The sequence below is a fragment of the Babylonia areolata genome, chromosome 6 (assembly GCF_041734735.1).
Source record: "Babylonia areolata isolate BAREFJ2019XMU chromosome 6, ASM4173473v1, whole genome shotgun sequence".
NCBI classification, from domain to species: domain Eukaryota; kingdom Metazoa; phylum Mollusca; class Gastropoda; order Neogastropoda; family Buccinidae; genus Babylonia; species Babylonia areolata.
Genome location: NC_134881.1, coordinates 53,604,023 through 53,617,688, shown reverse-complemented (window position 1 = coordinate 53,617,688; position 13,666 = coordinate 53,604,023). Strand labels below are relative to the sequence as shown.

At 42.4% G+C, this 13,666-nt stretch overlaps 1 protein-coding gene across 1 annotated transcript in view; it reads left to right on the top strand.

The window, feature by feature from the left end:
- Window positions 1–6,506: 6,506 nt before the first annotated feature.
- The window catches only part of LOC143283145 (protein O-mannosyl-transferase TMTC1-like), a 114,457-nt gene continuing 107,297 nt past the window's right edge, over window positions 6,507–13,666 (top strand). Inside the window, exon 1 of the mRNA XM_076589288.1 lies at window positions 6,507–7,053. Coding sequence (XP_076445403.1) covers window positions 6,692–7,053 — 362 coding nt within the window. The 5' untranslated portion in view covers window positions 6,507–6,691. The remainder of the gene's footprint in view (window positions 7,054–13,666) is intronic.

The window sequence follows — 13,666 nt, the reverse complement described above, 5'->3', positions numbered from 1 at the left end:
AAGTCAGTCGACAGTTAAACTGAGTTGTATTTTGCATATTTCATAAGTCAGTCGACAGTTAAACTGAGTTGTATTTTGCATGTTTCATAAGTCAGTCGACAGTTAAACTGAGTTGTATTTTGCATATTTCATAAGTCAGTCGACAGTTAAACTGAGTTGTATTTTGCATGTTTCATAAGTCAGTCGACAGTTAAACTGAGTTGTATTTTGCACGTTTCATAAGTCAGTCGACAGTTAAACTGGTTAGAGTTGTATTTTGCATGTTTCATAAGTCAGTCCACAGTTAAACTGGTTGAAGTTGTATTATGCATATTGATAAAACTTGCTGTACATTAGTTGGAGTTGTATTTCACATTCTTGATAAGATGTGGCTGTCAGATGTTTTTGCTTTTCCAGGTATAGCTTGGTTTGTGTTATGCTTTTCCGCTTCATTGCAGTTGATGGTTACTGAGCTTTTTTTTTTTTTTTTTTTTGCCCAGGTTTATTGGGGTTGTATAATTTTCCATTGACAGTTGTGTCCACACGTGCGCATTCACACACTCATTGTCACCATCTGCACATGCAACGCAAGTTGAAGTACCACACCGAGCAAACATCACACACAACAGACCCTAGATGAAATTTTTGAGTCACTCTAATGACTAAGACTTCAATCTTTTCAAGATTTCCTGGCCCATGGAGTGTGTTCAGTATTAACACATTTCATGAGGTAATTACTGCATGGAAAACAGGTGCTACAAAGTCCCTAGTTTACATGATTGATTGATTGATTGATGTGGACACTTATATAGCGCCTATCCTCGGTCAGAGACCAAGCTCAAAGCGCTTTACACACACGGGGACATTTACACAACGGGCTGCCTACCTGGGTAGAGCTGACTGACGGCTGCCACTGGGCGCTCATCATTCGTTTCCTGTGTCATTCAATCAGATTTCAGACGCACACGCATACACACTCAGACAGACATGTAACATTTTACGTGTATGACCTTTTTTTATTTATTTACCCCGCCATGTAGGCAGCCATACTCCGTTTTCAGGGGTGTGCATGCTGGGTATATTCTTGTTTCCATAACCCACCGAACGCTGACATGGATTACAGGATCTTTAACGTGCGTATTTGATCTTCTGCGTGCGCATACACATGAAGGGGGTTCAGGTACTAGCAGGTCTGCATATATGTTGACCTGGGAGATCGGAAAAATCTCCACCCTTTACCCACCAGGTGCACCGAGATTCGAACCCAAGACCCTCAGATTGAAAGTCCAGCGCTTTAACCATTCAGCTATTGCACCCGTCATGGAGACAGTGTTTTTGTATTTTGTATTTTTTGTTTTCTTCTACAATTTTTCCCCCTCCATTCTTTTCAGCGACAGTATTATAATGCTTATCCTCTTGAATATTTGTCAGAAAGCGTTAAAATGTGGTGTGTTTGCTTATGATCCTAAGTGTCATTTTTGCAATGGTTTTGTCATCAGATGCAGACTTCATTTTCATTTTGAAATTACCTGTACAATAATCTGCAGCAAATGATGTGTTTGTGTGTGAGACATGCACGTGTTCCTGAGACTCCAATCTTTTCAGTTGCAAATAAGAGAAAGTGAGGCAATGAACGATAACAGTATGCCACATACTTTTCAGTCACTTGGTAGTGTAGAGACTATGTATGTGAGAGAGAATGTGTGTGTATGTGTGTGTGTGCGTGTGTGTGTGTGTGTGTGCGTGCGCACGCAAATGAGCGTAAGAAAATTGGAACTCTTTTGTGTCTTTCTAATATTTTGTTGGTATTTGGGTGAAGGTTTAAACTAAAACAAAACAAGTTGATTCGATGCAATGTGGTTTAATTTGCAGAACATTTCTTGTTGGTTGCAGAGATGGACATTTTTTTTCTCATGTATGAAATGTTTTTGTTTTATATATATATATATATATATATATATATATACACAGTATATATTTTTGGTGGTGGAGAGGCAGAAGGCAGTATGTATGAAATGTTTATACATATATAGATATATATATATATACATGGCATATATTTTTGGTGGTGGAGAGGCAGAAGGCAGCAAGGGTGATAAATTTTTGTGTGTGTGTGTGTGTGTTTTCACCATGTGGAATCTTTATGAAAATTTAAGCGCATATTTTGATTATTTCTTTTTTTAAGATGATTTGTCAGCTTGACTGTTCTTGCCATTATATAATAGCTGTTTGTATTTTTTTTCACTGATGTTGTTTTAAGACTTTAATTGCTTGTGATCACTCTGTCTCTCTCTCTCTGTTTCTTTAAAAGATTATAATTTTGGGGTGTGGGTCGGATTGTGTGTGTGCTGAATCATTTGGTATAATACTGATGTGTGAATTTTGTTTTATAGTGATAAAATATAAAACAAAGGAACAAAAAAGTTTCAGATGTGCTCTCTCTCTTACTCTCTCACTCTCTCATTATAGGCGGGGGGAGGGGGGGGGTAAAATCTTAATGTATAATTCTGATATGAATTTCATTTTCTAATGACAAAAAATAAAACTTGGAAAAAAAAAAGTTTCTGCTGTGTGTTCAGTCTCTCTCTCTCTCTCTCTCTCTCTCTCTCTCTGTCTCCGTCTCTCTCTCTCTCTCTCTCTCTCTCTCTCTCTCTGTGTCACTCTCTATCACTCTTTCTGTATGATTTGCATATTGCTTTTGGTAACCATTATCTTCACAATGTCTAGCCTTGCTTCAGCCGAGAGACAAAGGAACAACTACCATCAGTTTGAAGACAAGCACAAATAAGACAAGCAATATGAATGAAACTGGCAGTAGTATGTAGGGTCTGCTTTGAACCTATAAGCCTCACAGGTTATAATACGGCCACCCATCCCAGATATATTTTCTGTCGGTCCATTAAGATGCTGTTGTAAAATGTCAACCCATCAAAATGGAATTAAAAAAAAAATGCTTAACCCCCCCCCCCCAAAACTTAAGAATGAAAACAGAAGGAATACAGATTTTCAGAAATGAATGAGGTTGAAAAAATGATAAATTTTAAAACCGTTTTCATTTGTTCATATTCATGGGAATAATTATAATTATTACCAGAAATGCGAGTCATTTCAGAAGTAAATTTTGTATTATGAAAAAAAAAAAAAAAAACCTGTCAGGGTTTCTATAACATATCCTCATTCTAATGTGAATCTTTTATTTTATATATACATAAAATTATATTTCAAAACTCGCTGGTGTCCAGATTTTTTATAATAAAAGTTTTTAGTTGTTGGTGTGATTTGAAAGCCCCAATGGGAATAATTTCCAACAGTTAGAAACTCTGTAAATGTAAACTATATCTGTCACCGGAAATTCAGTTTGTATAGAATTCACAGTGTTACCAGTGGAAAGGAATAAAAGATATATTTAAGCATATCACACACACACACAGCCAGAGGTCAGCTGCACTGACCTGGCCCATTACATACTGGCTAATTGATAATTACAAAGTTAAATTTGCAGCTGGTCAAACAAGCTTTCAAGCTCAGTGAGACCACATGTTATTTCATGATCATGACCAAGGTGAATACGGAAAACAACAACAACATTCTAACGGAACATAAATGAAATATTGAGAATATTTTTAAGCATCCAAATAGTCAAATCTCGATAAATGCATTTCTTCACACAGGTTATGGTCAAAGGGGAAAAACTCAACTATTCATTTTGTACCACCTGCTTATCTCCCATCATTCGTAACCTCGACAGAATACATTGCAAAAAAACAACAACAACAACAATTATAATCTAGTTTTTTGATTGGATTTAAACATTTTATAAGACATACAAACCAAATGGGTGACAAATATGAACACACGCCATTAACTTTTCAAATAAAAAGGAGGAAAATTCTCTTCGATATATTTACAAAAATGAATAGTTTGGGGAAGATGGGAAGTAAATATTTGCAGGTCTTGTATATTTTTTTCTTTCTTTCTACTAACAGCAAACAAACGCTCTCACTTTCCCTCTTTATACAGTTAACCAAAGCACCGGGCATTTCACAAGAAACGAGTTGACATTTTTCACGTGCGCGAACCATTGCCGGAACACAGAATCTTGGCAGTTTTGTGAAGTTGAGTGCAGAAGTAAAGTCATCTCGATTCTCTCCAAATACAAATGAACAGGTTGCTGTCTTGCACTTCTCCACAATGCAAACACAGGATATACATTTAAGAGACATGCATATATGCTTAAGTAAATAAGAGATCATATATTACAAGAACATCTGACATAATCACTTGATAATAATGCAGACACACACACACATACACGGCACACACACACACACACATTCACACACACACACACACACACTCACATTGACACTCACACGCACACACGCGCACGCGCGCGCACACACACATGCGCACACATGCATACGCGTGACGTCACACACACACACACGCACACACACACACACACACACACACACACACACACACACACATGACACACACACACACACTTTTTCATTCGTGGGCTGCAACTCCCACGTTCACTCGCATGTACACGAGTGGGCTTTTACGTGCATGACCGTTTTTACCTCGCCATGTAGGCAGCGATACTCCGTTTTCGGGGGGTATGCATGCTGGGTATGTTATACTGACGAATTCTGCGTCAGTTCCGTAACCCACCGCCGAACACCGTGGGGTGAGGGGGTGGGGGGCAAAAGTTACACTGATTACAAAGTTAAGTTTCATTACATATAATCATGTAGAAAATGGCAAGAACAATAATACATGTACACACAAGTATATATGTGATTCATGAAATAAAATGTGGGCAACTGACATGGGAAAGGGAGAGATCGCCGGCCGAGGCGCATTTGATACTGATCTTAAAACTATGAATGACATCACAAACAATGATATACAGAGAATGGATTATTATGAATTGCATTGTTATTGATTAAGTTCTTCATGAGATATTCACGAGTAATTTTCTTTAATGCGTGTATGTTTTATATGTCATGAATTTTGATACTGGCCAGTATTGTCATATTGCATTCCTTAAGCATCCTCCAGAATAAACAAGACTCTAGTAGACTTGAAAATATCGATTCTTGGGAGCGGCACCACAATCTTCAGGTGGATGACGAATTCAGGGTTGGTTAACTCACTCAGTACGGCCAGTCTTCTCTTCTCCTCTACACAGACCCCTCGGATGTCCAGTGGGTGTCTCAATGACCCAACCTTTAGCTTCCGTCGTCAGAATTGTGGTATTCTTTGTCAACATTCACCTCTTCAGTATAAGAGCCTTCCGCTTGCAATATTTTGATGATGGTAACTGGGGTGAAACGCTGTTAACGTCGTCTCATTCGCCGTTCGTATGGAGAGAGTTAAATCTACCTCTTAAAGAAGGAGGAGCAGTATCAAACATAATTTTAACCTCGTTGTACTGCATAAGTTTCGACTCAGTAGTGGTTTGAGAGAGAGAGACTCGGAGAGAGAGAGAGACTCGGAGAGAGAGAGAGAGAGAGAGAGAGAGAGAGAGAGAGAGAGTTTCAGTTTCAGTCGCTCAAGGAGGCGTCACTGAGTTCGGACAAATCCATATATGCTACACCACATCTGCCAAGCAGATGCCTGACCAGCAGCGTAACCCAACCGCGTAACCCAACGCGCTTAATCAGGCCTTGAGAAAAAAAAAGAAAAAAAAAAGGTGAATAAATAATAGATAAGCTTACATGAATAAATAAATAAATAAATAAATAATAATTATGATATAAAAAAGGTAGTAGTAATGATAATAATAATAATAATAATAATAAAGAAAAAAAGAAGACAACAATGATGATAAATAAGCAAATAAATGTAAAACATGAAGACACACATTCACACATACACCCACACATGCATAACAGATATGCACCAAACATGCAGTTTCACAGATATGAAAGCACAGTCAAATACATATAAACGTACATGAGCTCCAACACACACACACACACACACACACACCACCCACACACATTACCCTGCACCTCCTCTACCCCCCTCCTCCACACACTCTAGGAGAGAGAGAGAGAGAGAGAGAGCAGAAGCAACAATTTGCAGTCGACTTGTCTCGCACACACTCAGGCCCGACAAACGCACACACAAATATTGGCCCCGCCCTCCGGCCGTTTCCACAGGCGCAAAAACGCCCAATACCAACTACACAACAACCAAATACATAGATAAACCAATGACACATCATTTGAAATATTTGTTTAAAAAAACAACAACAACAACATAGGTACACCAGAACTTATACTATTGCGTACAAAGGTCCTGGACTTCTGGGAAAACCAACAAAATTAACTCAGTTCAAGGGAGAGAGACAGAGAGAGAGAGAGAGAGAGGGAGAGAGAGCAATCTGTCACTGAGAGCGAGGCCCCGCCCTCTGAAACAGCCGAAGTCGAAAAAACACGAAGCGTGCACCACGTGACCACTATTTATCAACACGCCACGTGCTCTTCTGCTGCCACAGTCGCTGTTGAGGCGAAACAAGCGTCACTTGATGGCCAGAATACCACACACACACACACACACACACACATTATACATCTCAGTGCAGACGACCCGGCTACTTATCAACCTCCTGTGCACGCGGGAAAAAAATGTTTCACGCACAACATAGCGTCATGAAGTCACACTCCCAGCGGCAGTTGAACTGAACTCACATAGCAAAATGGAAGCAAATGTTATTCAGTGTTCCAATTCGAAACCGTCGTGCGTGCTACGGCGAAGAAACGAACGTGTGCTTCAGAACGGGTCTACTGAAGAAAACGGACATGGTAAAAAGAGGCGTGAGCAAGATTTCCGAGTCAGTGCGCTCCTGAATTTTATGCCACCGGCGTTTGCTGTTTTGTGCTATTTGAACGGTTTAGACGGGGATTTTGTGCACGACGATGTTTACGCGATAAAGGATAATGCTGATGTGACGGGTAAAGCGAACATCAGTCGTCTTCTTGTGGATGATTTCTGGGGCAGATCCATGTGTGACAATGCCAGCCACAAAAGCTACAGACCGCTCACCGTACTTACTTTCAGGTGAGAGCGTGTAACTGTCTTGTTTGTTTGTTTTTTTTTTCTTTTTTTTTTTTCTCTTTAAGATGTTAGTGGGGTTAATGGGGTCAACGGTAATGTCAGTTTCCAGATTTCCAGATCCACATGCATTGTCTCAGTAACTATAGATGCACTCGTGCATGAAATGATGGACACACACACACACACACACACACACACACACACACACACACACAGACACACACACACACACACACACACACACACACACTCTCTCTCTCTCTCTCTCTCCATAAACTCGCACGCACACGGACACACACTGACGCACACCGGCACACTTGTGCACGCGCGCACTCACTGGCACGCACGCACGTACACACACACTGTGACACGACTATGCACACCGGCACAGTGACACACACACACACACACACTCACACACACGTCACTCACACACACGCGCGCGCACACACGGACGCCCACCCGCACGCACACACACACACACACACCGACACACACCGACACACACACACACACACAAAACAACAACAAAAACCACGAGATCAGGGGCTGGCCTGCAGTACTGTCCTATGGAGGCCTATCATCACTTAGCCTCATTCCTATGGGAACTCAGTTTTGACACGGGGGTTGCTTTTTGCTTCCTTTATGTGTTTGTATGGCTCGTTTTTGTCTTACACGCGCCGGCTCTTATGCAGATCTATGTCGCGCGCGCGCGCGTGTACGTGTGTGTGTGTGTGTGTGTGATCGAAAAACGAAAACGGAACTGGCAACGACCATGACGACGGATAGTGATGATGAATTGATACCCATCACACAATGACGTGCGCTCACTGACATGTGAGCTGACACTGCTACACATACATTCAAGATCTGAATATGTTTTAGGCCAGTACTGTACGCACTGAAACGTTGAATTTCAGTGCGGCGATTATTAATATTAATATTAGGGACAGATCTAACAACAGTTGATAAACAACAGGCATCATGTAAAACGTGTAGTCAAAGTCGCCGATAACCACCAGAAAAGCCCGGCAAAAATGCAGGACACAAGGGTGAAAATTAGGTCTTTCAATGGGGAATTTTATTATTATTATTTTTTTTTAATAATAATAATAATAATGGATACTTATATAGCACACTATCCAGAAATCTGCTCTAGGTGCTTTACAAAAACGCTTTTGTTAACATAATACATCATATCTATGTTATATACACACACCAAAATGTGACTACACACACACACACACACACACACACACACACACACAACACACACGCTGCATACATACATTTTAACATACATGTGTATCTAACAGCTACCCTAACACATAACGCACACATAGGCAGGCACAAACTTACATAAACACACGCACACGCACACACAATACACATTCATCTACATGCATGTAGTTATGTACACATACATATGTATACACACATAGTCAAGCACAGCTAACGCAAGACAACTACAGTAAGCAGGAGGTGGGACAGACTGACCAGCACTACTGAAAATCCCAATATGAAGATAAAGGAAACAACTTAATCACTCAGTACGGCCAGTCCTCTCTTCTCCTCTACACAGACCCCTCGGATGTCCAGTGGGTGTCTGAATGACCCAACCTTTAGCTTCCGTCGTCAGAATTGTGGTATTCTTTGTCAACATTCACCTCTTCAGTGTAAGAGCCTTCCGCTTGCAATATTTTGATGATGGTAATTGGGGTGAAACGCTGTTAACGTCGTCTCTTTCGCCGTTCGTATGGAGAGAGTTAACCCGCTCACCATGCTGTTTGAAATCAGCGCGAGATCTTGATTATAATATTATGCTGTGGGTACAAACAGGCGTGACCGGGGCCACAGTATTATGAATAAAATCATGCTTTGTTTTTCGGCTTCTGCCTTGTGTATTCGTACTGTTTGTGTTTTTAACCCATTCGATTCCGCAGGCTTTATGAAATGATAATGAGCCTGTACATTATAGGCTGCTAGGGCCTATAGGCCAGCATGGGCCTGAAGCTGAACGTTTACACAAACACGCGCGCGCCCTCGCGCACTCACTCACTCACGCACGCACGCACGCACGCACACACACACACTCACACACACACACACACACAAACACACACACACACACATTCACGTTGGACTGTGTTTTAACGTATTGCTCCGTTCTGGAATCGAACCCAAGACTTCTGCCTGGTTTCCCAGTTGGACACCCTACCCAAAATACCAACACCTCACGTCCTCTTTATCTCCCGGTGGCATCATAACTTATGACTTATCGTCACACCCTGTAGTCTGATTGAATGACACAGGAAACGAATGACGACCACCCAATGGCAGCCGTCAGTCGGATCTAACCAGGTAGGCAGCCAGTTGTGAAAATGACTCCGTGTTTGTACAGCGCTTAGAACTTGGTCTCCGACTGAGGATAGGCGCTGTATAAGTATCCATGTCAATCAATCAATCCATAGCCATCGCTGATTGCCGTGTTGCCAGAGTTCATCCTCGATTCATGCACTCTCCAACAGGCAGGGGGGAAAAAAAAAATCCATCGAGCGTTCAAGCCAATATATCCCAGCAGTTTCCAGTTTGGTGTAACGGTCCCATATTTCCCCTCTCTTCTTTTCATTACGCCCCTTCTCCCTCCCCTTCCCACTTCCCCCATTCTCCCTTCTCTCTCTCTCTCTCCCCGCCCCTGCCTCCCTCCCTCCACCAGCCACGTGTGTCTCTACTTTGGGAATGGCAGTACAGTGTCTGGCTGTATCAGCGATCCTTCCCTTTGAACTATCAGCTCGGGACAAACGATGCAGAATAATCGTCTAAATGTCATACAAATTACAGTGCTGAAGCGTGTTTTGAAAGAAAACATATCAGGCCTAGTAACATTGGTTTCCACTTTTTTGTGTGTGGTCTTTTTCGATACATTTCGCATTGTCTTAAATGTAATAAGCTTTTAAAAAAATTTTTTTTTTTAAGGTGATAAATCAGTATGTAAGCCAGGTAAACATTGATCCAGTATCCGCTTGGCTGGAAAATATCACTTGCGTGCTACCCCCAAACCTCCGCACTATCCTTGTCCTACACAGAAAAAAACCATCAGAGGAAAGTCCGTACGATTCAGCAGGAATTACAAAGAGAAATTTAGAACCAAAGACTATCAGCAATCTGAAAAAAAAACCAGAAAAAAACGAGAAAAACGTCGCTGACAGAAAACGCGAGTTAAATGCTAAGAACAAAAAATGGAAAGGAACACACATGCTCTTCGCTCGTACACTCCCCTCCATCCCCCCGAACACACACACACACACACACACAGACACACACACACACACACACTCTCTCTCTCTCTCTCTCTCTCTCTCTCTCTCTCTCTCTCTCTCACCCCACCCCACCCCATTTTTTTACGTCGTTTTCATCGATCAATATGAAGGTAAATTAAAAGTGATCATTAAATTTGGTTATAAGTGATGATCTTTCATTCAACAACATCGCAAAAAAACAACAACAAACATACATACAACAACAAAACAATCCATGAACAACACAATCACCTTCAAGAACGTACACGACAGTATGTTAATGATGATAACGATGATAATGATCATTATAATGAATTATTCTCCACTGAACGACAAAATGGAATAGACTCCGAAATGCTCTCCCCTTCACAAACAAACAAACAAACAACAAACCCACAAACAACTATCTGTTACATCGTGAGCGGCCGGTCATTCACGTTGAGTGTAGTTCCATTGGCGCCCGGACGCGGATTGGCCTGACCAGTCATCTGCGCACCCACAGAGCCCAACCCCCCCCCCCCCCCCCCCCCCCGCAGGATGACTAGATGGTCCTCGTCGATCCCGACGGACGAACCACATTTCCACTGGACTGTCAGTAGAAGTCGGTCGTAACCAGCGTTTTAGCTGTGGAAATATTCAGCACTTACGGTTCAGGTGACACCACCACCTCTTTTGTGGAAGTTTTTTTCATTGCTCAACGGACTTTGGGACCGACGGTTCCGATTGTGAAGGATCAAAGGCGTTTGTTGAAATGCGCCAGGCAGGTAGAAGCCTGTTGTTGCATGGACTGCTCGGGGAAGGGGGTGTGGAATATTTATGGTGAGCGGTTCCCAGTGACGTGTGAATCTCGGATGGTGATGATATTGAATGACAAACCACCGAAATGCGAAGTAGTCTCTGAGGTCGTTTTATGGGCTGTGTGTGTGTGTGTGTGTGTGTGTGTGTGTGTGTGTGTGTGTGTGTGTGTGTGTGTGTGTGTGTGTGACTCTCTCGCTCTCTCTCTCTCTCACCCCACACCTCCACAGATGATCATTTCTCCACACACATGCACAGCCACCCACAAACGCACGCACACACACACATACACCCACCCACCCACCCACATTCACACACACACACACACACACACACACACACACACACACCATTCAATGTATTTCCAAACGAAAACAAGCAACAACGATTAAGATGTTAACAGACAGCAGAAAACAAGCAACAATGATTAAGATGTCAACAAACAGCAGAAAACAAGCAACAATGATTAAGATGTTAACAAACAGCAGAAAACAAGCAACAATGATTAAGATGTTAACAAACAGCAGAAAACAAGCAACAATGATTAAGATGTCAACAAACAGCAGAAAACAAGCAACAATGATTAAGATGTTAACAAACAGCAGAAAACAAGCAACAATGATTAAGATGTCAACAAACAGCAGAAAACAAGCAACAATGATTAAGATGTCAACAAACAGCAGAAAACAAGCAACAATGATTAAGATGTTAACAAACAGCAGAAAACAAGCAACAATGATTAAGATGTTAACAAACAGCAGAAAACAAGCAACAATGATTAAGATGTTAGCAAACAGCAGAAAACAAGCAACAATGATTAAGATGTTAACAAACAGCAGAAAACAAGCAACAATGATTAAGATGTTAACAAACAGCAGAAAACAAGCAACAATGATTAAGATGTTAACAAACAGCAGAAAACAAGCAACAATGATTAAGATGTCAACAAACAGCAGAAAACAAGCAACAATGATTAAGATGTTAACAAACAAAACAGAAGAAGAAAAAAATGACAGGAGACGGGCGCAATAGCCGAGTGGTTAAAGCGTTGGACTTTCAATCTGCGGGTCCCGGGTTCGAATCTCGGAAACGGCGCCTGGTGGGTAAAGGGTGGAGATTTTTCCGATCTCCTAGGTCATATGTTCAGACCTATTAGTGCCTGAACTCTCTTCGTGTGTATACGCACGCTGAAGAACGCTGAAGATCAACTACGCACGTTAAAGATCCTGTAATCCATGTCAGCGTTCGGTGGGTTATGGAAACAATAACATACCTGAAAAAAGGAGTCTGGCTGCTTTCACGGCGGGGTGAATAATTGAACGGTCATACACGTAAAACGTTACATGTCTGTCTGAGTGTGTGTGTGTGTGTGTGTGTGTGTGTGTGTGTGTGTGTGTGTGTGTGTGTGTGTGTGTGTGTGTGCCTGAAATCTGATTGAATGACACAGAGATCGAATGATGAGCGCCCAGTGGCAGCCGTCAGTCAGCTTTTTTCCAGGTAGGCAGCCTGTTACGTAAATGGCTCCGAGTTTGTAAAGCGCTTAGAGCTTGTATTGGTCTCCGACCGAGGATAGGCGCTGTCTAAGTATCCATATCAAGTCCAATCAAACCAGGAGGTCAGGCAACAGTACTGTCCACGTTCCTGCAGTCCTTCCCGGTCTGGTCACCCCCACCCCCCTCCTCCCCGCACCCCCCCCAGCCCCCTCCCCCCTCCTGGTGTCCTCGTGTCCAGTCTCAGTAAGCAAACACTGTGAAGAGGAACGGCGTGTACTGGTGCCAAGTGCCATTACATCGTGTTGACCAGGCACTATCTATCTGACAGTGGGGAGATCGTGTCACACGTTGTATACCCAAACCAATAATTTTTCAGTGGAAATCGCTGCAAGATAATGCTTTTCTTCTTCTTCTTCTTCTTCTTCTCCTCATACGTCATCTAAAGTCATCTATAACATTACAAGAACAATACCCTAGGACGCACAAAAGTTTGGCATGTGGTCATAATTAACAAACTGAATTTTCGAGTGCCACGATTTTGCCAAGATACTGACTGCCCAACTGACTGTCCTGTGTTAGCTGTGGAGGACGTGTCATGAGGAACACGTGTCCTGTGTTAGCTGTGGAGGACGTGTCGTGAGGAACACGTGTCCTGTGTTAGCTGTGGAGGACGTGTCGTGAGGAACACGTGTCCTTTGTTAGCTGTGGAGGACGTGTCATGAGGAACCTATGTTAGCTGTGGAGGACGTGTCATGAGGAACACCTGTCCTGTGTTAGCTGTGGAGGACGTGTCATGAGGAACGCGTGTCCTGTGTTAGCTGTGGAGGACGTGTCATGAGGAACACGTGTCCTGTGTTAGCTGTGGAGGACGTGTCGTGAGGAACACGTGTCCTGTGTTAGCTGTGGAGGACGTGTCGTGAGGAACACGTGTCCTGTGTTAGCTGTGGAGGACGTGTCATAAGGAACACGTGTCCTGTGTTAGCTGTGGAGGACGTGTCATGAGGAACACGTGTCCTGTGTTGGCTGTGG